The sequence below is a fragment of the Dermacentor albipictus genome, chromosome 10 (assembly GCF_038994185.2).
Source record: "Dermacentor albipictus isolate Rhodes 1998 colony chromosome 10, USDA_Dalb.pri_finalv2, whole genome shotgun sequence".
Classification (NCBI taxonomy): Eukaryota; Metazoa; Arthropoda; class Arachnida; order Ixodida; family Ixodidae; genus Dermacentor; species Dermacentor albipictus.
In genome coordinates this window covers 23854660-23878602 of record NC_091830.1, presented here as the reverse complement: position 1 = coordinate 23878602, position 23943 = coordinate 23854660, and the positions used below count along the sequence as shown (strand labels likewise).

The 23943-nt window shown below is 45.9% G+C and overlaps 2 protein-coding genes across 4 annotated transcripts in view; one reads left to right on the top strand and one right to left on the bottom strand.

The window, feature by feature from the left end:
- B9d2 (B9 domain-containing protein 2) overlaps positions 1-23943 on the bottom strand; it is a 969675-nt gene that overhangs the window by 17884 nt on the left and 927848 nt on the right. Inside the window, exons 1-2 of one of the 2 annotated variants that reach the window (XM_065456014.1) lie at positions 10023-10244; positions 6255-6383 (exon numbers count right to left, since the gene is read on the bottom strand). In XM_065456014.1, coding sequence (XP_065312086.1) covers positions 6255-6383; positions 10023-10110 — 217 coding nt within the window. In that variant the 5' untranslated portion in view covers positions 10111-10244. Of the gene's footprint in view, positions 1-6254; positions 6384-10022; positions 10245-23943 lie in introns of those variants that run through there. The other variant, XM_070527020.1, reaches the window with a different exon arrangement.
- The window catches only part of LOC135921702 (uncharacterized), a 120764-nt gene continuing 117109 nt past the window's right edge, over positions 20289-23943 (top strand). For both annotated transcript variants that reach the window (XM_070527019.1, XM_070527017.1), the window contains exon 1: positions 20289-20505. The gene's annotated coding sequence lies outside the window, so the exon portion shown is untranslated. The remainder of the gene's footprint in view (positions 20506-23943) is intronic.

Below are 23943 nucleotides of genomic sequence, written 5' to 3'. Positions count from 1 at the left end.
TATCTTCGATGCGTGACGTAGGCGCGACGCGCACAAGATGGCGCTGATGGCCCCCGTTGGGCTTTCGTAGTGTGGCGCAAACTTGACTTTTTGCCTAAGAAAGTGAAATGAGGGCACCGAACGTAACGTTCCTGGTAGAGCAAAACAGTTTTTCCTACTCACTAAAAAATAAACCAGCAAGCTCAAAGCCTACGATTACTCCGTCGAAAACGCTTCTCGCTTCCGTCGTCTGCTGCGTATACAAGCCGTCGTCTGCTTCATTAGCTATAGGAGGCGTGTACCCGGAAAACGGAATGAGTCATCGTACGTTGGCGCCAACGCGCTTGTTTTTTACCTTGAAACAACTTGCGCGGCCTACTAGCGGTGATGAATGCACGTTCTAGGCTACGTTATCGCTATCTCACCAAACGCAAGTGGTTCAGCCCGACTAGGCTGGCCAAGAAACGGTCGAATATCATAGCGTTGCGCGCGCCAGAGGTATATGCTTGAGCGACGCAAGCGCCGGCGCTACCATAACTTGTTCACTTCGCTGGTTACTCGCACCGCGTGAGGAAACTTCCAAGCCCCGGCTTACGCACATTCATTTTTATAAATTAGAAAGACGCCGTTGTCATAACTTCTGATTGTGCGAAAAGGCATTATTCTTGATTACAATGCAAACGCAGCAGCGAAAAGTGGACAGCGTTGCGGTAAGTTTGTTATGTTCAACCAATACTATTTCATGTAAACCCTTTCTTTTAAAAAAATGATGGCCCAAAACACAAATGCCAACACCACCTAAGAGCGATGCAATTACTATGAGAACGCTTTATGAACAAAATATTTTCACGGCGCCAAACGACGGGGAAATTTCGGCGATACGCATTCCTCTCGGCCGCCATGGCTGCTCATTAGCATAATTCGCGCGGCTCGTCACACCACAAATTATGGCGGAAAATCTCACCAATGTCAGCCCGGCGCAACGTCACGCAACGTCAAATTGACGTTTACGAAACGGCCATTCCTATGACGCTCGGCACGGGCATATTCCTTCAGCCAATCAGCAAGCTGACATGGCGCCTGTCTTGAATCGCCACCACATATTCGCGAAGCTGCAGATGCAGTGCAATGGCTTCTGTACGCTACCGCTCACTTTCTTTTTGAAGCGCTAACGTCGCAACATAGCTGCCAAGGACGAAGAAAATGGATTAGTCGATAAAATTTGCAGTACTATGTCACGCTTCGTCACGCTTCGTCACGCTACGTCAAGCTTCGTCGCGCTTCCCGGCAGAAATTTCAAGGCACGTGAGCTCTCGACAGCCAATCAGGGAGCCAACATGGCGGATAATAGCGGCCGTGCAGCCGCCATGCCTGTCGAGATGCCTCTGATGCCGTACGGTTACTGCATTGTGAAATTTCCTTTCCTATACGATCAATGATTCGTCAGCCGCACCGTAATGCAAGGAACCATGAAACACGGTTGTCCGATACGACAAAGTAGCGCACGCACAGAAATGTTCTAGAGTCAAGTGTCCACACGGAGTGACGCAGTTTCTGTTGTGGCTCATTCACAAAGTGGAGGCAAAAATAAAATAAAACAAAAGAAAACAGAAGGAGCTGCGAAAACAGCATGGAACGTGCGGCCCCGCGATTAAAAAAAGCGCAGGACCATGAGTCAGGTTAATTCTAAGAATTTTAAGACACGCCTACAATTGTTTCTCTAGATACCTTACTCAGTGTGGCGGGTGTAGCAAGGTCGATCCAAATAGCTCCCGAAGCTTCGGCCGAAAAGCGGTTCAGTACAAATTGTCACCGACGACAGCAAGGGTGATTATGGGAGCATCAATTGACGCGCAACTATGTTTGGAGGGAACAAACATTGGGAAAGAATGAAGCGTTTTTTAATTCAAGCGAGAGGCGGTTAGATTCATTCAACGAAAATAAACTTTCGGTTCAATTATATATACTCGTGACTTGTTGAGAACATACAAGTTTATTTAATTTTATTATTATAATAAGAACATTTCTTTTCAGCGCCCATCGTTGCAGGGGGCGTTGACGCCGCTATCACTCGCAATGCAATGCAGCTCTTGAAATGTGCAAGAAAGGCGCCCTCGTAAAGTCCACCTGTTGAAATACGCCCCCCAACACACGGTGTGCTTTTTTGATTGTCAACGCTTGTCTGAATTTGTTGACGCGGGTAGCGTCATCGCTTCTTAACCTGTTCAGTTAAAAGTCGTGAGTTACGACCACCAGATTATTGTTTAGTTGTTTTCGTGCGACTGCGCTGGCCCACGGGCTTGGCGTCCGACGATAGGACCAGCACTCTGCACCTCAAGTTTTCGTCAGCCTCCAAAGAAACTATGTTCCGTGCAGGGGCGCGATTTCGACAACCGTACGGCTGGCCTTTTCCTGCATCGCTTTCCGGGCTGAAAGCTAGAAACGCCCATCGAGTCGAATGGCGGGGCATTTGAATATATAGCCCGAAAGGCAGGCCAACAAAACAAATTTCACCTCTTATAAAACAAAAGGACGTCACTAACGAATATGGCGTCAGATTATTTTTTCTTCCGCCGGAAGTGTTCCCTCCACATACAGATGGCGCTAAGTCCCATCTACCGCCGACGAACCACCATGTTTTGAACGTATGGGCCCCTATGGAAGCTTCGCTACCAGGTATATTTACCTTGGCTACAGCTTTAACGTGTTAAACTTGACAAGTGCTCTTAGCGATTGTTTTTTTTTCCCGCCAGGACGTCACATATGTTAATAACTTGTACAAATGCTTCCAACGAATTTCACCTCTCTCTATCCAGAATTCGTCACTCACTGTACGACGTTCACGTACGAGAACTTGCCGAAATATCTTCGGTTGGTTCGCACAATTAGCTGGGCAGTGCGGTCTGCCTAGAAGACGCTCGCAATATATGCGCATGTTGCACGGATTATTACTATTGTTAATATTATTATTATGTGATACGAAGACGCATGCATACACACAGACAGAAATAAGGAAGGAGAAGGCTGACAAATAGCGCCGAGAGGGGCACAAAGCCAGCCTGTTCTTAAGGAAGGAGGGATTAGGAAAGGAACTTGAAGATAAGGAGAAGGGAAGTAGAGAAGAAATAAACAGCAAGATGGACAGGTCACAATGACGAAAGTAAAGCAAGGCACATACCGAGCAAGTAGGCAAAGAACATACACGTAGAAATAAAAAAAAATAAAACAAAAGACACGCAGGTCACACTGATTACAGAAGGATGCAAAAATTCAGAAAAAGGTAACTTGATATGAGATATTTCGTTCCTTGGAAAGTGTCGCACAAACGGGATGCCAAGACAGTTTCTTGTAGAAAAGAAAAAAAAAACGTAGAAAGGAAACAAATGCCAGGCGGGCAAATACACTTTATTTCAGCGCAAGTTTATTGCCGTACATGGAGGAGTCCTGTAAGAACAAGCTTCTTCAGAAGTATCCATATAAAGTTACAATTCGCCAGAAAATACCTGTATTTTCGCGGTATAAGCTAAATAACGTTTTGCGGCGTACACCTCGTGTCACCATTATTCCCTCGAAAAACGATCCAACATACGCCGTCTAAACGGTGCGAAAGACGGCATAAAATAAATACTAACACAAAAAGGATGAAGTGCTGACCTTAAAATGACGGTTGTTTCGTGCTGCGCACGGCATGTAAGTGCGCACAACTGGTAGGGAACCTTGACGTCATCACAAATGATTTCATGCCTATTTCGGGAGCCAAGCCACCGACGCGTAAAAACAATAGAGAGTTTTAGCCCAGCGGGTTTACGGCCAGCGGAGCGGAGCGGTCTCCACCGTTGCGCCAGCGGAGCGGCTCGCGAAAAAAGAATTTTAGCCCAGCGGATCACCCGCTCGAGCGGAGTAAAGAGCGGGGCGCTCTGCTGCCCCACCTAGTGGTTCGAATAGGAGTTACTAAGAAATGAAATTGAATTACACTTGCTTTAATTATGCAAGAAATGTTGAATAAAGATTTATTACATGTTCTCAGTGCATTATTTGTTAATAATGTACTGAGTACTAATGTACGGGTCAGCGCGCAAGTCGCCGTCTTCGATGCAGAACTGCCGGCGTTCATGTTCGCGGCTGCCGTCTTGCATTTCCCATACACGCCCGCGCGCCCTTACGCACGCTCGCGCGCTGCGTATACCCTCCGCTGGGGAGTGCTTTCCAGCGGGCGTAAACGCTGCTCCGTAAAACCGCTGGCCGCCTCAGCGTGGTGCGCATGCGCAGTCGCGTCTCCGCTCGCCCGCTCCGCTCCGCTGGCCGTAAACCCGCTGGGCTAAAACTCTCTAATAAACGTATCCTCCTTCTTCCACTTATTCACCAAGCAGATTAATCCAAGGTATGCTTACGCACGCAGCTAGTGCCTTTTAGTGTATTTTTTATTTTATGCGAAGCATATTACTAGAGCTCAACCCAGCTCCTCAGGCGCGGCGGTGTCGCCTTCAATACCACGTGACTCCGTGACGTCACGACAGAGGAGAAACGGGGCTCCAACTCGCGCCGTCGCTCTCGGCGTCGCCTTCAAGGCTGACCACGTGACACCATGACGTCACGACAGAGGAGAAACGGGGCTCCAACTCGCGCCGTCGCTCACGGAGTCGCGGCGGTATATAAGCAGCTGCGCTTGCCTCTGCTAGACACTCACGAGGTGAGATGCCTCCTGGAGACAGAGCTGCTCGTTGGAATGAGAAGCGAAGGTTGCGACGGGCTACAGAGACTGTTTCTAGGTGGCTTTGCTACGGCGCAGCGACTACGCGCCCCGCATCGGACGCGGTGAGCGTCGAGCAACGCAGCGTTCGGCGCGACAACGAAATGTGCGCCTGAGCAAGCGCCGCACGCCTGAGCCGACGCCGACGACACCGGCTTTTCTGCGACACGAGCTCCTTAACGCTGTCGCGTTAAAATAAAGGCTAGTATGCTTCGCATCCTGGGCTTAACCTTAGCTAAGCCACAGCCAGTTTTTTGCTATGCGGTGCGCTTCACGAATTTCGCGGGATCTGTTGTTCGTATGCTTTCGCAGAATGGCTGTATCGCTCAGCTCGGGAGAACGTGCATCTTTCTTGCACTGCAGTAGCGAGGTTGCTGCCTGCTCAAACATATCGCTTCGTCATACCTTGCTGGTGAAGCAGAGCACTGACACGGACACAGTGAAGACACACAAGAAAAGACGACACTCGCTGCTGCAGCGACACTCGCTGCAGCAAGGTATGATGATTACTCACCAACTAGCCCAACTTTCCACTTTACTGAGTATCGCTTCGTATTCCTGAGATCACTGCGTGGACTTTTCACCGAGCGAATTCACATAGACTAGTTAGCATAGGTGCATGGCTAGAATATCATATCATATCATATCATATCATATCATATCATATCATATCATATCATATCATAGCATAGCATAGCATAGCGTAGCATAGCGTGGCATAGCTAGCATAGCATAGGTGTCGCGAACAAACGATATCGCTGCATGGCGTTAATGTTGAAATCTGTATGTGCGGTGGAACAACATTCGACGAGATCAAGCGTTGCATGAGATTACAATAAAAACTTGGAGGACGCTTAAGCTTCGCCTTTAAGGGTGGAATGCGATGCCATTCAGAGATCCCTGACCGTTTCTCACACTTCCCGGTAACTGCAGCTTATGTAACCGTAATGTGTACCGGGAAACGCTGGCGGCCGACGTTATGAACGAAGGTGAGTTTTCTGCTAGAAACGCGGCCTCTTGCGTGGGCCGCGATGCGGCGGTAGCGAGTGCCAGTTTGTAATGATGTAAAATTACCGGAGTCTTAGGAACTTACGCCTTTCAGATAGCAATGGCTGCCCCGGTTGTTTTACAATGTCCGGCGAGATTCTTGAGAAATTGTAGACGCACGTGTCAAAACGAGCTCGCGTTGCTGCACCACTCTAGTACATCGACATACGCGATCGCAGCCGGGTCCCACACTCCCTAGGCAAATGGTAAAATCAGACGTCCATTGGTCATACACATTGTTTCTAAATCTAATAACCGCAAATTTGCTTGTAAAGTATGCACCACGCCTTGTTATGGAAAGGTATGACTGCAAAAGAGTCACCAGTGATTGACCGTATATTACGCGACGGCAGTGGTTAGAACGGAGTGTAGAATTAATTATTGCAAACGCCGGCAACGTGCCAAACGACTCGATATCCTCAACTGCGGCGCGTCTAGGAACTCGGCTCACATACACGGGTCGCGCATTTCGACTTACCCTGGATGCCTCTGGTGCTGAAGTGAACGTCCAGAGGATGGCACCAAACGACCCTGTTGTCTTCGTACCGGTGTCTGTCCACTTGCGTTTGACCTTCCCTGAATCCCTCCAAGAGGGTCCAGTTGTCCCCTGCAAGCGAGCGAGAGAGACTTTTGATGCGAAAGCGTCAAATGACCCATTGAGTGAAAGGGCCTGTCGTCTGTAGCAGCGAAACGGCTCCTGAGCCATCATTGCCATTGGATGCGACGCCACGTCACGACAGTGCCTCGACGGAGTTACCATAGGCTGCAACGTACGCAACGGCACAAGCGCCTTGACGGTGCAGAGCGGGCGAAAGCGACAACCTGCTGCAGCCATAGCGCGTCAGGTGCAGCGTGAGGGGAGAGGACATCGCCGCGACGCCACGTCATCTTCGCTCTCGCTCTCGAAAACCTGGGTCATCCCCGCGTTCCTTCTCTGCGCAAGCTCGCGCCTGCGTTGGGTTCTAAGTGCGCCTCGGTGAGGCCAAGTCAAAACGTGCCAAGAGTCTCAACGCGCTCGCATGCCCGCGAGGAGTTCATAACTCCAAGGAACGCTCAGCGGCGTTCAATTGCACACTGATGCTTTCGCATTCCCAACTCATAAGCAGTGCTGACGTGTCTTTGGATTTTTTTAAATGCAAGCCGGGCACGTTCGCTTTGTTATGCGCATACTACTCCCGGCGAAAAATACAAAATGGGGAACAGATGGGTATGATTTCTTTCCTTATTTACAACCGCATGGATACAACAGGCAGTGAGGCCACATAACGTGCAACGTAAACTGTATGCGAATATTTATAACTATTATTTACATTGTACAGCATGCAATGCAGAATAACTACCCTTCTAACCGAATGTAGGAATAGCAAGAAATAATCTCGGCAGAACGAACTTCATGATGAATGTCGACGTTAATGTGATGCACTCTATTGTGAACGCCGAAATGCGTCATGTGTAAAACGTTAACGGAATCGGATAAACTTTCGGAGACGCTTCTTTTGTTGTCCTTGGAGAGCTGCACTAGTGGCTGACGCGCATTGGCTCAAGTTGTAGTGAAAGAGGTTTGCTCCTGGTCACGCCACTGAAGGTGCTGTAGGATCACACTTTGTCTCCTTCAACGAGCGCACCACTGTGCGCGCATCTGGAGACATGATGTCACCTTGCTTCACTGCTGGCATTGTCACAATGCACCAGACATATGAAAGCACATGTTTCTCATTTACAAGCTCGTCAGTTCAGCGGACGCCCAATATCAAACTTTATACAAACACATATAAACTACGAATGTAGGCCTCACGTTTTTTTACTGAGTGAACTCCCCACAAAACTTTATAATTCACTTTGTTTAGAAATGAGAAAATGTTAAGTTTTTGATCCGATTTTCCAAGGTCGTGTTTATCAAATGTTCACATCCGAGTTGATTCGAACATCCCGATGAGTTTGACGCAATATTCATCTTTAACGTGCCTCTCTATAAGCTAAAAAAATAAAAGCAATGACGCTTCCGGTACGCCGCGACAGCTCAGTGGTTTCGACACTGAGCAAATGTTTTGAGCCGAGAGTCTGCATGAACGCGGTGTCACACACTCGACGCTGAAGTGTCTCTTGGGGCCGAGCGTTCGCGAGACCGTCTGACCTCATTGTGACACCGTATTCCGAAGCAAAGCTCATAATATTTTCCGCAGGCAAATAACCGGAAGCACGAGAGAAGGTAAGCGTACCCTTCTCCCTTCCCCATTGTACATCTATGCTACTGCTATGTCCATCTATGCCCCACGGAACTATCGGAACAATGAGTAAAAATTGATCGATTACTTTAACCTTACTTTTCTCCCTACTTTTGTTAACATTGCACACATATATTAAATATAGAACGAACTGGCTTGGCCTTTCCGTGTGTCCTCTGTAGCCCTTCACACAATGCTTATCTTCTCCAGCAATGGCTTTTAAAAATAAGCCTTGGTCATTTTCCCTCGTTTCATTGTGAATACAACTAGCGGCGACATCGAAAGCTCTCTCCACGAGCGAGAAGGACTGCGCTGTAACGTACCAACACCTTGCGCACAAGATTGTGGTCAATCAATGCCGCTATGCTCCTGCTTCGGTCCTCTATGAAGCGCAGTGCTTCGTTCCTGCTGCGGCTATAAGAGAATGTGCTCCCGGTAGGGTCTGTGAAAAACTGAGGAAACGCCCATAGAGGATTTCCTGACCTCAATGTCCGAGTAGGGTAGCCAACCGGGCACGTCCTTGGTTAACCTCCCTACCTTTCCCTCTTCGTCTCTCTCTCTCTTTCTCTCTCTCTCAATGCCCTAAGTGGGCATTGATATCGAGCCATAGAATTGAAGTTTCAACTTGTCGGTCAGCATCTGGCGAACCTCCACCCGGCGCCCTTCACTCGTTAGACATTTAGACTTGAACGACTAATTGTAATGGACGACACCCGCTATTCGAGTGCCTTGAAAATGGGACCAAATGTGTAATGTAAGTTAATATACAGCTGCCTATTATTGAGCCCTACAAGTACTGCTCCTGTGTCACAAGAAAATAAAAAAATAGGTGCGTACAAGTTACGAACTTAACAGGCATGCAGAAACATAAGTGTTTAATGGCCAAGAACGTCTGTCTGTATCAGGAAAGTCATAGGCTTCTTTCTCTAAGCGAAGAAACATTCAGAAGCTGCTCTCGCTGCTTACCAATGGCGGCTTAAAGCGCTTCCAGAATATATATATATATATATATATATATATATATATATATATATATATATATATATATATATATATATATATATATATACTATAAGAAGAAAGCTGAGAGCTTGGGCTTTCAAGAGAGGTGTGTTAACCTCCAAGCCTTTCATGATGACGTGTTCGAGGAGTACCTGCTGGACGCATTTCGGAAAGGAGGTTACGGAGGAACATGCGTTCAATCTCTTTGGACGCTGCAGTTAACGCCAAATGCGGGCGCTCAAAGCTGCGCGCCTGTTACAGTTTGTTTCGCGAAAAGAAAATTAAATGGTTAAAGTAACTGGTTACTGGAAAAACTGTAATTTTTAAATCACAGCGAGCTTTGTCGTTTAAAGAAAGTAGGCGTTCAATAAAAATTAGGAGAAGACAGAATTGATACAATTAAGAAATTACATGTAATTCGTTACGCACAAGTCTGAAAGGAGACACATAAGAAAATGTATGTATGTATGTATGTATGTATGTATGTATGTATGTATGTATGTATGTATGTATGTATGTATGTATGTATGTATGTATGTATGTATGTATGTATGTATGTATGCAGGCATGTATGTATGTATGTATGTATGTATGTATGTATGTATGTATGTATGTATGCATGCATGCATGCATGCATGCATGCATGCATGCATGCATGTATGTATGTATGTATGTATGTATGTATGTATGTATGTATGTATGTATGTATGTATGTATGTATGTATGTGTACCACTGCATTGTAGTTCGATTTTTGTTCTATTCTACATTTAGCAATGCGTATAGGCAGATGAGTGTTTCTTGTAATTGCCACCATTGCGCATCCCTTAAACGCAGATGATGATCATAACACTTTGTTAGACGCTATACGTCAACCGATATCACTGGCGGCGGCCCCACACATCGCAGCCATCCACTTTCGCGGCATTTCCCGTTAACCCACGTGCGTTCATGCTTACATTTGTGGCAGGCTTGGCACTGCAAGGAGCGACGCTCCAGGAGCAATTTCTCGCACACTCACCGAATTTCAAGCTCCACTTGCAGAACAGGCTTGAGCACGGAAAGTCAGACGCGCCCACAATCTGGCCAAAAACGTGCAGTTCGGCCATTCGAACTCATGGCGTCGCGTCAACAGACCCCATCGGTCTTAACAACGCTCTCGCTAAATGCAACGCTGCAGCATGATTAATGCCGCGTGATTCCAAATACTCTCCGACACGCAGTGCACCAGGAAAACGCGCCGAAGTATACACCCTGTCGCCGCAGTAAATGCTACTGAAGCGCGAGTTTACTAAAAATGTAGTTCAGTGTGTTTCATTTGCGGCTCCCATGGCAACGCAAGTGATAAAAATACAAGCGACTGTCAACGGCTTGATTCGGTGCTGTTTGTTTTGTTTCTTGAAGTCCGCTATTAGAACGCTTTAAAGCTAAGCTTGTGAAACTCGATTACAGGCCGCTGATCTCTTTTAATCAAGTTTAATTATATAGTTTACTTTAAACTGTGGCGAAGTTGCAGATTTGTGGAGAAGGGTAAAATTTCAAGCGAAAGTGTTGAAAGTAAAAGTAGTAATGAGAACACTGTAGAAACCGATTGTCTGACAGGAATGTCAGGTTGATAATCGACTAGGGAGACGCATGCTCAGCTCCATTATCGGTTCCGAAAATTTTTATTCTTTATATTTTCATTCTTTCCTGAGTATATTCTTTTTGATCGCCAACAATGGCTCAAAATAAAGTTTAAAGAGAATTGAAAATGCACTGCGTGGAATGGCGCAGCCATTACACAATTACGCACTGTGAAGGAAACCCTTCGTAAACCACATCATGCCCTGAAAAGTGTGGTGCATTTGCTTTCGAAATGACGGCTAGCTCGGGGCACATGTCGACGCTGTAGAGTTTACCAGGCGGAACGCTTGGCGGAAGCGTGGAGCGCGTGGTTGACTCTCGCCATCTGTCGGCGGAAAAGTGAGATCCGACGACGCGTTTTCAAGGAGGCCACGATAGAGGGAGGGCTATGTCGCTGAAGAAGCAAAAGTGGTACCCATTTGAACCGTGCCTTGAACAACTTGGTGAAAATGCTTTGAACTTTGTTTAACTAGATAGTACTGGTAAGCGAAGTCATTTGAGTGCGCGAAGGCAGGTTTTAGTTTCGATTTCAACTTTCCAATTTCAGTTATTTTTCATCGAAGGAGGTTTCCGAATGAAGAGGGCAACCAACCCTACCAAAAATATTCTATGGCAAAAATAGTCATAGGCTATTACCCTCGCATTAAACAAGCAGCAAACAACGGAAACGAAATTCAACTACGCATGCTGCATAACAGACCATCAACAATCTGTATAAAGTCAATAGGACGTATTAGTCTAATAAAGAAACTAGCAGACATGCAACACTGTTTGTATAAGGCTGATACGTCTAATACATATTGCCTATTGGTCATATAGGTTGATGAGTACAACTAATAGAAATTTCTATTCATCTAATAGAAAGCTTGTACGACCAGTACAAAACTGTATCAGACTAATACAAACTTATATTAGAATTTTCGCTAGGAAAAACGTGGAAAGGAAAGTTTTTACTTAATAATACAAAGACCGGAATTCGTACTAAGCGTGTCAGCTCATGCGCATGAAAGGGCTAACGCTTCAATTTGTAGAAATGTTGAATTCTAGGAGACTATTCAACGCTTTCTTCATCAGGAACTAAGGATTTAAGACAACGTTGATGTATGTATGTATGTATGTATGTATGTATGTATGTATGTATGTATGTATGTATGTATGTATGTATGTATGTATGTATGTATGTATGTATGTATGTATGTATGTATGTATGTATGTATGTATGTATGTATGTATGTATGTATGTATGTATGGTTGAAGCAGACGCATAGAAAAAGAGAACGGATAAATGTATCGCTGAATATGGTTCGCGATTCCAAATATAATATGTAAAAGGTTAATCTGACTAAAGCCCATTTCACAAAGTAAATAACTTGTTATCGCGATACAAAATTTCACGCCCTCCGTTGGAGCCCCAGCACGCATGTGAAGTAAGTGCACGTGCTGGATGTGTATTTGTACGGAGCCGGATAAATGTATCACTGAAATGAAACTGTACTTCGCAAAGCTTTCAACTTCCAAGACGTCGCCAGCCAGCGTTCGCTAACCTGCGAATAAAAAGATAAAAAAAAAGAAACACAGATAAGATATCGCGTCCTGCGAGTCGCGACCCCGTGTAGCCTTCTGCCGACTGCTGATCTCTATCTCTCAGCGCCACGCGTGGTTTCGGCTTTCAAAGCGTCGGGCGAAAAAAGCGCTCGCTGGAATGAGACCCAAAGGTCGCCTTTAATGGGAGGCTCCAGTAGCTTCAGAGACATTTTGAGGCCCGAAGACAGCATGCCCCGGGCTTTAGGGAGTTCTAGCATGTCCATGGGCGAGAGAGCTTGAGCCTTTCCATATAATGCATCCCAGTTTAAGGAATACCGGATATGCCAGATACCTGCGAGACAGCAGCAACAGACAGTGGCAGTGCAGACAGCAGACAGTGGCGCCATGCCGTGGCGCTTTGGTCAACAGCGCGTTAACGTGCCTCCTGTTACCCGGATGTTTCGACGAAGCAAAATAAAAGGAAAGATTCACACTGTCAAAAAATTCCGTCACAATACGGAGGATTGCCGTCACTATAGCAGAAATTGCAGGTAAAAATACGGAGAGTATGTCGTATTTCAAAAATATGGCAGAAGCTTCCGTTAATATTAAGTAGGTACTCTCTGTCTGAAATTTTACGGACATTTCACTGTAATAATACAGAGGCTGGACTGTTTTGCACGGATCAGAGAGAATTCCGCATTTTTGTTATGCGAACATCCGTATTTTTGCGAGCAAATCTATAAACGCTGCATGTCTGAATGAGCGCTTGTTCTTCGAAGGTGTTCTTCGAAGGTTCTTCGAAGGTGTTCCAGTGTATGAGATGGCACATAGCGCTTCACTTATTTGCAGAATATTGCATTCCAATTGTGTCATATGAGGTAAATTCATTAGAGAGTTTCAACTTGCCCTGAAGTATTACAGCTGTGTACCGTCAAACTGGCAGCAGCTTGAAGTAACTACGGCTTGTGGAAAAATAATTGTAACTGCTATATTATATGTAACTGCTAGTGCACAAGCATTCGCGACAGCAATGGTTAGGGTGCACTAGTTTCTTACACTCTGGAGTATGCATACTCCAGCAGAAAGTAAAGTATTTTCCTCCTCCTCCTCTACCAGATTGAAATGTGAAGCGGGGTATAATTTGTAGTGCACACTCTTGCATAAACTTCATAAGCATTTCTCCTAGTCTGCGCCAAAGATCATTGTTGCTACGACTGTAGAAGCAGGGTGCCTGTTTACAGCACCCGTAGAGAACAGTCTGTGAATCTTTAACGAACAGTAAACATAATGAATAATCGAATAATTTTAGTAATTTTCAACAAATTTAACACTCTTTGCCTTCCCCTGTGGTGGTTTTCAAACTCTAAGGTTGGCACGTCTGCACAAGGTTTGACTGCAGGATGTCATTTTGCATAAAAGAGTGCACTTATGCGCATAAACCTCATCGCCAATGTTCTGCTGCACACAATGTCACGAGCTTTCGTATGCATCAGTCACCATCTCACAAAGTGGCTGCTCTTTTGTTAGTTGGAATGTAGCATTATTGTAAAGCACATTTGATGTTCTAACAAAAGAATTGTGCCCTCTGATCCTTTAATTCTCCTTACCTGATGCCTAGTGTAATAATAGCATGATCGACACCATGGGAGTCAGTGATGTGTATAATTGTGTGTATGGCTAGGTGAGGGGTTACAATAACTTTAGGAACTTTTCCGGATGCCTTGAATCAGTATTGCAGAATGCTGTTTGTTTCTTTCACGCATTGTTACCAAATTTCACTTTGGTGGTGGCAACAAGTATAATGTAGTTTGCTAGCGCTCCTGCCAACGTATATAATGTGTAGGCATCTGCGTTGAAAAAAAGACCAGCTAATGGTTCGCCAGGAGCCAAAGTCGATTTAGACCACTGCATATTGAGCTTACACCTGTGGTCTTTACTGGTGAATGAATGCTCACCCAGGAGAACTGCCCATAACATTTTGTTCCGTTACAATGCTGCTACAGCTTTGAACAGAATTTGAACACGAACTTGTTTAAAAAAAGACCCATTTCCTTGTTCAAGTAAGATAAAAGTTCCACAGGCAGACAGAAACTTGGAAGCCATCAACAGTGACATGAATATAAACAGCGCTCAATGTTTTGCAATCTTCCACTTGGTCATCATATTGCCCATCCCATTTCTTTTCACAAGCTGTTCTTTACTGTTTTATGGTCATACACAGTTTAACTTTTATGTCCCTATTTCGTAATATTTGGTCAATATATTTTTCTTTATCAGTTTTCAACAAAACGTGTATTCCTAATGTGCCTTCATTTACCATTTACACTGATCTTAACCAGATGCATCTTGATACAAAATTTATTTTCCTTAAGTCTTCGTTGTTTTTTCTCAAACGTGCAAACAGGTTATCTTCAGTCTTATTTAGACTTGTGGGAAGACTAAGTCTACTGGATTAATGATTTCTTACATGTGTACATCGTTTTCTATTTCGGTCATCCCTACGCTTCGCAAAAACTGACAGCAGTGCTCCTACCCGCTCCATCACAATCACCACTGCTAAGCACACCCTTCGTGCCTTTATTTAACACTTTGGCTTCTCTGACCTATTATATGCACCATCTTCTCCTCCCCCAGTGAGCGCTGTGGCTAGTGAGCTATGCACAAAAGAACGATATCAAGGAAAACATTTGCTACCATGATGACAAGCACCTTTGTTGAAATGTCAGCTACAGCAACATCCTTTGTTTGTTCGTGTAGGTACTAGTTTTTCTAACGCAGAGGTTACTGCTTTCTTGTGCTCTGTGATTATCCTTCTTTGCAGGTTTTTTAGGGTGCAAATTAACAAATACTATTTGTTTCTCCTAACAGCAACAAATTTATCCTTGCAAGACGTTCGGGGTCAGGAACAACTTTCACCAGGAATAAGTGCAAGACGAGTGATTGAAGAAAATAAAGTTGCTTTTGTGATCAAAAGAACTTGAGGACTGAAATTTTGTAACTTTTTGTATATATGCTATGCAATGCATTCATATCACAAAGTGCGAAGTGTTTTATGTTTTGAGCTATGTCAGTCTATTGGTAAAACACTTTTCTCAATGGTGACCTACTGCTTCGGCTATGAGCAGCCTTCATGACATTTGCATTAAAGGATATGTACTGTCATGGACAAAAGTATCCAAGAAGTGCGAGCGTTGTCCAAATTGCATCTCGGCGTTCAAGACCGCTGGAAACAATGAGTCCCGTATGCACATTCCAAACGCAGAGATTAGCGCGGCTGATCCCAGCATATAGCGCTCCAATAAAATTCGGCCGATGCTCGCGCGTCCTGGACAATTTTGTCTCCGATGACACATTCTCAAAACAATGCATATGCTCTGTAAGACGAAATACGGGAAGCACCTGTACTTTAACGCATATAGTAGATATTTAGCATAAAGAGTCTTTAGTTTTCTGAATACGAGAAGCACCAGCATTTTAGCGGTTATAGTACAGATTCAGCATGCAGTGTGTTCCGTTTTCCGAATACGAGAGGCATCTGTACTTTAACTGTTATAGTACAGATACAGTATACAGTATCTTCCGTTTTCTCGATACGGAAGAACTCGTATTTTGCATTACGGTCTCTCTTTTACGATTGTCCGTTCTACGGAAATGACCGTTCTCTATTTACGGAAAAGCGTTTGGTCACACCTTACCAGCAGATTTGCCGTCAAACGAGGAAACGTTTTTTTTACAATGCATGATAACAATTATGTCACTGCTAGCACTTTACGCCAGCAGCCAAAACGCCTTTTAGTTGGCTCGTATGGTAATAACATTGGTGGTTTTCGCTGCAGTGTAGCGCTGCTGCCGTTGTGCACGTCGGCGGTGGTTAGCTATTTCGTAAACTGCTATATTTTTACGGACAAACTAAAATTCCCCAGGTTTGGCCTTCCCATATAGTACACACCGAAGCTTGCGCAATACTGGAACAACGACAACATGCAAGGCAGCAGCAGCAGCAGCACTGGTAGCGACACCTTGTGAAGTTTTGTCGAAACAAAAATGGTTTTAAATACGCTTTAGTGTTGCGTGCTGTTCTCGTGGTAGAGGAAGCATGGGAGCCACATTATGATTATGCTGCTCTGACTCTTGAGAAACAAAAAGGGCAATTGAGCACTTTCTGTGCCTTTCCAGTGAGAGATGCGTGGGCCCCGTCTGCATAACCAGAGTCCTTTCATGAAGGACTCCGGTATAACTCAAGCACAGTGCAGAAGCGGCAACAGTGTGCTTTGTGTTACCACGCAACAGTCCGGACAGCCGGTGTTTTTTCCTCCCGGTGGAAAGCACAGCGAAGGCTAGGGCTCGCCGTTGTAAAGACACTGCTGTAAAGAGCCGTATAAATTATTAAGGCAAACCCCTCATCGGATGAAAAATACGATGTCCGGCGCTATGGCATCAAAATTCACAGGCAGTCAAACCCACTACCTGTGGTGTTAATAAAGGCGAATTTAATTAAGACCCTCGACTTTTGGTGGGAGTCGAAGCCTCACCTTTTCATGAGTCGAATTCACGACCTTTGGTGGTAATTATGGTGAATTGGGCCATCAATATCTTTATAATAAAGCGTTAAGCGGAGCCCAAAAAGCATCAGCGCGACCTGTGGTGTTAATTTAGGCAAAGTTAATTGAGACGCACTTAAGATCCACGACCACGACCTTTGGTTGTAGTCGAACCCTCTTGAATATATCGCGAAGCCAACATAACTCCAAGTTGGATTCCAATTGAGATTGTGATGGTCGAGAGTGGAACCCTCGACCGATGGTTGGAGTCGAATCCACGACCTGTGTGGTTAATTAGGGCAAAGTTAGTTAAGACACAGTGTGCACCATAGCGTTACTTAAGACATTCGTACCCACGACTTTTGGTGGGAGTCGCTCCCACTTGGAAATATGGGCCAACCGGCCATATTTCTAAGTTGGATTCCAATTGACGGCGTAAAGGCCCAAAGTCGACACACTACCTTTGGTGTTCACTAAGCCGACGTAATTTAAGGCACAGTCCTTTAGGATAGAGTTAATTAAAGCACATGAACCCACAACCTTTGGTAGGAGTAGAACGCACTTGGACATATGGGAGAAGAAGATTATGGAGTTTTACGGGCCAAAACCACGATTTGATTATGTGGCCCGCCGTGGTGGGGGGCTCTGGAATATTTTGATCTGCGAGGTGTTCTTTTGCGCCTAAGTCAAAGTAGGCGGGTGTTTTTGCATTTCGCCGCTATCGAAGTGAGGCTGTCGGGGCCTCGATTCGATGCCGCGACCTCTTGCGTACAGACCAACACCATGGCCATAAGCAACCACGTCGGTTTATATGGGCGAGCCAGCGATACCTCCCAGTTGGATTCCCATTGACAACGTGAAGGTCGAGATTCCAACCGACGACTTTTGGCGGGAGTTGAACCTCAGCTTCTGATGGGAGTCGAGCCCATGACCTTTGGTATTAATTAGGGCGAAGTTGATTAATGCACTGGAACCCACGACCTACCATAGAGACATAGGCGAACGGGCCATGCCTCCAAGTTGGATTCCGATTGACATCGTGAAGGAGGAGAGTCGAGCCTACTACGTTTGGTGTTAATTAAGCCGAAGTTAATTAAGGTACTGTTAATTAAGAAATAAATTATGTATTCGATCCTACGACATTTGGTGGGAGGAAACAAGTAATGGAATGTAACAGCGCTTTAGCATGAAATAATATATGAACGTCTCGTAAGTGGGCAGGCTTTTGCCTTCGTTCTCTTTAGCGCATGCTAAAGTGACTGTCAACTTTTTATATGCCAAACACACCAGGAGCAGCGCCCGCTCAAAGAAGGACCTGTAGCCGAGTCCGCCACCAAAAACCAGCTGGAATAGAGATTGCTTTTGTAGGCGAAGCTCTTTGTCCCATGTCCACCTGTTTCGTTGGCAGAGAAAGCAACGATAGCGTTGCTGAATATCCTCAAGTCGAGAAGTCTCTGCGACGGGTTAGGACTCGGTATTGCACGTATTGAATGAGACGTATTGAATCAGACGCGCTGCTAGTTCTCATTCTCTGCCCTTCTGTCTCTGCTATCGTCCCTTTCCTCCTTTCCCAGCAGAGGGTAGTAAACCAGACGTGCATCTTGTTCACCTTCCTGCCTTTCCTTGCTTTCTTTTCTCTCTCTCTTCTGATAACGCTTTTTACGCCAGTAGTGAAATAGCATTTAGCCAGATAACGACGTAAGAGTTTTGTGGGCTCTGGTTCAACTCATCGTCACAAAATGCCAATGGACTGGTTGCCTGTGTGTATCCAGTACTCCATTATTGAGCGACAGTATATGGATATACTAAAGCTGTCTGCTATTCAAGTTTACGGAATAGTGGTAACATTTACAACGCCAGCAGGTACTGGTAGCGACATGTCGTGGTTATGTATTAATTACAACGCGTTAGGAGCAGTTGTGGGCATGAGTATTCTCGCAGAAAAAAAAAGCACGTACAGTGTGAATATATGTTAAAAGGGCCCTGAACCACTTCTTTATCGAAGCGGAGATATGGATTTGAAGTTAAAATAGGCTACTTAAAAATTTTGCCGCGAAATGTACTGTAATGCTTTTAGTAGAAGCGGAGTTACTGGCAATCAAGCACGGCCTTCGCGGTGCTTCCGCTGGTTCTTCAATGCCTTGCACTGCGAAGACTACGGCGGAGCGGGGCGTGCCCACAACGCTCCGCCTTCTAAATGTCACCGTGGCGCGCAGTTCAAAACATCATTTTGAATGTTAACACAGACGGCACAACTTTCGAATTTGGTACCTACGAGGCGCTAAACGTAAGCCAGACGCGATTGTCCTCAGCGAGCCGCAGTACGACTCGTGGCGGCACCCCGCGGCGGCCGCGGTATCTACACTACGTAGCAGACTACAGCTACCAATAGCACCAGTGTATGGGAACCCGCTTTATTACGAAATAAAGCGTCCAGAAGAGAGTGAGGAGCAGGCTTCTTTGGAAAGAGAGCGTTTGAAAGGAAGGCGACTTCTCATTCCTCTTGCGAACTCCATGAACCGCGTGCGACAGCAAAACTTTGCCTGAGATGTTCACAGCAGCGTACGCTATCCGCGGAGTATGTTATTTCACCAGGCCAAAGGAGTGGTTCAAGGCCCCTTTAAGGACTGTTGCTTCTGACATCATTTCACCAGCGGCTAAGCAGAACGCGGTCGTTGCAGCTTAAGCTCTGTGAGCTTTAGTTGGACACATCGTCACAAGATGACGCCACTCACGGTCCGCACCTTGCGGTATTCCGTAAACAACACTAGTTCACGGACGAGCCAGCGATAACTCTCCTGCACAGGATTACTGCAGATGGTGCCCATTCGTCTTTTCCACGCGGAAAACACTTCCTTTTCGAGAAGCTGCCTGAAGTTACTGGGTTACAACTCGTGCACCCATACTGCCGGCGCCACGAAAAACCCAAAGGTTTGAGCACAAACGCAGCAAACTGCTATCTGTGGTTGCGTTAGGTAATCCCCTTATCTCGAAGACCTAGCGGTGGCACTGTAATGCAAGATGTTGTTTTTGTTTTATGTGTATAAAACTTCCGTTATCTCTCTCACCTTGTGCTCAAGACGCGTCAAGGTCCAACCACGTTGCAGACGACAGCCGGCCCACATAAACACTCGAGGTTGTGTCCATGATAGCGACGATATGATTGTATATCAATGTTAGAGACTCCCGTCAGGGATATTATTTTTTTTTGTCGATTGGATTGTTCGGCTAACATTTTCTGCAATAAAGGAAGAGAGGAGAGATCCGCTTCCGTTGCCTTATCTCGGTATACTGCCGTGCCTTGACAAATGGGCACCAGAGCTTATCACAAGTCAACGTGGCCGCGTCTCATATCTTTCCCAGTGGCGACATTGAGTCTGATGGTGCCATGGGTATTGCAAAACCCATCGAGCAAGCTCGTACGATAGATAAGTTAGGCATGCGGAAATAAAGGTAAAAAAAAGAAACTCTTGTTGGCGAACCTCGAACGTGTTTTTTTTTTTATGTACAGATAAGGACACGGAGTGACACGAGGTAGTGTATTGTAACACGCGTGTCTACGCCAGGCTTGTGGTGACACGTGCTCGCCCATGGACGGGAAGAGAGTTTACGTGTTTCAGATAAAACGTTTCCAGCTGCAGGTCTACGCAAGTTCGGATGTTCCCCTTGCAGGCTCCCGTTGGTAAGGGCCGTTTCCGTACGTTGAGACGGTGAACAAGGTAACGACTATCCCACGCTTGGATATTGGAATCACCCAAGGACTTCGTCAAGACGCTGAGAATTATCTTGAGACCGTTGCAAACTTGAAAGGTGAGTAGAAAGATATCAACCCTTTATTGCTTGCAATCTTTGTGGCCCCCTACGAGGCGGGAAGTCTGAACGTAGATTTCCTTCAAGGTGTTGAGGACTACCCGTCGGAAATGCTGCGCTGCGGAAAGTCGTGTGTAAAAAAAAGAAAAAAACATGGGCTTTAGCTTTTCTTTTGGTTGTCAATCGCGCGATCATTGCATACTTGATCGGCGAGTTGAACGACGTGAATTTTAAGTTCTCATTGATTATAAGCATCCTACCAAGTGAGCACAGATCCTGCCTCAAGGCGTAGGATGTTAGACATGAGAGTTGCAAGAGTTGACGCTTAGTGCACGGACGTAGTCTATTGCTGCCCTACAGGTGTCACGGTTCTTCGGTTGTCAATCACGAGAGTAGTGCAAATTCTAAGACGTGAGTTAAGTGTCATGAATCCAAAACATTTATTGATCATAAGTTTCGCGCTACGTGGACACGTATCTGTTCTTCAAGTTGACGAATACCTAAACAAGAAGTTTCGCAGTTGAAAGTTGAGTAAAAGAAAGAAAGTCGCAGGCCAGCGCGGCACAAGCAGCAGAGTCACAGAATAAGCTGGAGGAGCGGCTTCATAGAAGCTCCATTTTCGGTACCAACAGTACAGGGTCTTCGCGACTTTGTCGCGAGAACGATCTGAACTGTCCGCCCCGCGTAGACGGCGAGCTGGGGCTTGTCCTGCCCTCTGCACGGCGGTCTGCTGAGCCCGACGTTGCCTGGTTGCAGCGGCGCGCGCAGCTCTACGATTCGCTTCTTCAGCAGTGGCTAGTACCTTGCGAGGAGGCGCCATAACGTGTACTAAAGAGTAAACACACGTACCCAGACTACGCGACGCACATGTGACATCCCTTGATCCGAGGCACGAGACGATGCTGTTGATCGCGATGATCGGGCATATATTTACGGGCATCCCTTTCGGAAAGGGGCGTTGACGAATGGTAACTTAGCCTTCCTGAGGTACGAGGCCCAGCTACATGCAGCATGCTACTGCTACGTGCAACTGCTACGTCTCGGGTAACCTGGTGGAATACGACGCAACTGCAACGCAAAGTTTGCACGTATCGACGCTACGCGGCGCGTATGTAATATGGCGTGATAAATGGCGAGACACGAAGCTAATGGTGATTATTATTATTTATTGGCATTCCCTTTGAAATGAGACAGTGACAAACAGTTACCTAGCCTGCTTGATTTAATTAGGTGTACTATCCATGTTTTCCATTCTTGCGTTTTTTTGTATACATCACCTTAATCTTCTTTTTCTTCCTGACACTTTCTCTATGTGCCGCGTAACACTACGTATGCAAGTTCTACGTGGCGTGCCACCTGGTGTAATAATATGGAAGTGCAATGCAAAGGACGCACGTGCAGACGATAAGCGACGTGCATCTCCCATAGCAAGTGACACGGACGGACGGACGGAAAAAAACTTTAATGGAAAAAGGACCTGCGAGGTTGCCAGCGCGGGCTCAGGCCACCCGGGCATTGTGTGCGGTGAGGCATAGCCTTTCCACCGCTGCCCGGGCCCGCTGGATAGCCCATAATTGGTCGTGTAGTTCTGAGCTAGTCAGAGTGCTTAGCTATCGCTCCTCGAGAAGGTCCGGTTCTATCTTGTCCTCTACGTATACTGAACCGATCTGTGTGCACTTCCACAAGATGTGTGCCATGTCTGCGTGTTCGTGTTTGCAGAGCTTGCAGCTTGCGTCTGGATATTGTGTTGAATTTATTCTGTTTAAGTGCACTGGGTTTCGGAACGTTTTGGTACGATGCCAATGGGGATGATGATGATGATGTAGTGGCATCCCCCTTGTAACGGTGCGGTGCAATAGTCAGCTTGATTTAATCAGGTATACATGTTTTTTTTTCAGTCTAGCATACTTGTGTACATGTCCTTAACCTTCTTTTTCTTCCTCAAACCTCCTCTATCTACCTTGCACCGCTACCTACGCAAGTGCTACATGGCGTGCCACCTGGCGTAATAATATGAAGCTGCAATGCAAAGTGTGCACACATCGACGCTACACGGCGCGCATGTCACATCGCGTGTCTCCTCGCGCGCTACGACGTGTTTATAAGGCATTTTCCCGCTGCGTGCTACCAAGTGCTGTTTGATACTTTAACATTTATAAAACGAGTGCGATCTATGATCACAAGCCATTTTGAAGCTTGTAGCCAAGCTGGTAATAAAGCAAGAAAAAAAAACAGCTGGCATGGTTCAGTGGTAGAGTAGCTGACTCCCGCAGAGCGGGCCCGGGCTTGATTCCGGCGGGAACTGTTTTTTTTTCCTTATTGCCGGCGATAGCTGCGACGGACACCAGCGGCGGCGTCGGACAACATCGCCATCCAGAACGTCTACTGGAGTGATCTCATAACAGCTTACGCTGTAAAGGGGCTTAAATCATTATCATCATCATCATCACCATCATCATCATCATCATCATCATCATCCTGGCTACGCCCACTGCAGGGTAACGGCCTCTCCCATACTTCTCCAACTACCCCGGTCATGTTCTAATTGCGTCCATGTTGTCCCTGCAAACTTCTTAATCCCATCCGCCCACCTAACTTTCTGCCGCCTCCTGTTATGCGGCACTTTAGTTGTCACTTTAGTGTGTGCTTAGGTTTTTTTTTCCTTTTTTTTATCCTTCTTTCTTTCTCACCTATTGCATCCCCTTTCCCTTCCCCCAGAACAGGGTAGCCAACCGGAGATAATCTCTGGTTAACCTCCCTGTCTTTCCTTTGCCTTTCTCTCTCTCTCTCTTTAGTTGTCACTGCTGAGTTTCCACCGACTGTAAGTTCCGTGCTCAGTGTGAAGAAAAGTTCCATCGTAGCTTTGTTTCAAGGCATCGAGAATCACACAGGAGCCTTGTGCGACCTAAAGTTGTAGTCCACGTGAGAACGTGGACTACAGCTGTCCTTTAGCAATCAGTGCTATTTGCTCATCAATCACGGGGCTATTGCACACAAGGGAGGTGAGCACAGTGCCGCAAACGCAAGCTTTTCAGTAACTATAAGATTTGTGGTGCTTGAGGCGAGAATTTCGAACGTACCTTTCAAAAAACACCATTGGACGGTGGCACCGTTTAAAGGTAAGCTTAAAAACATGCACTTCTTAAGCGGTCCATTATTACTAATCCTTCTTTCTGGTAACGCTGGTAATTTAAAGCCAAGGTACTTTTGGACCAAGGAATCACCGGCAATAAAATGCTTAATGATTCGAACAGCGATTAAGGCCAAACTCTATACTTCTTAATTGTAACAGAGCTCCTTCTCACATGAGTACTGTTGACATAAGCATAAGGTGGCCCTACATTTTATTTGTTGTGTATGGTGGTGCTCGAACACCAATACCAAAGCAACACCAATACAAAAAATAATGGGGTTTTACGTACCAGAACCACGATTTTA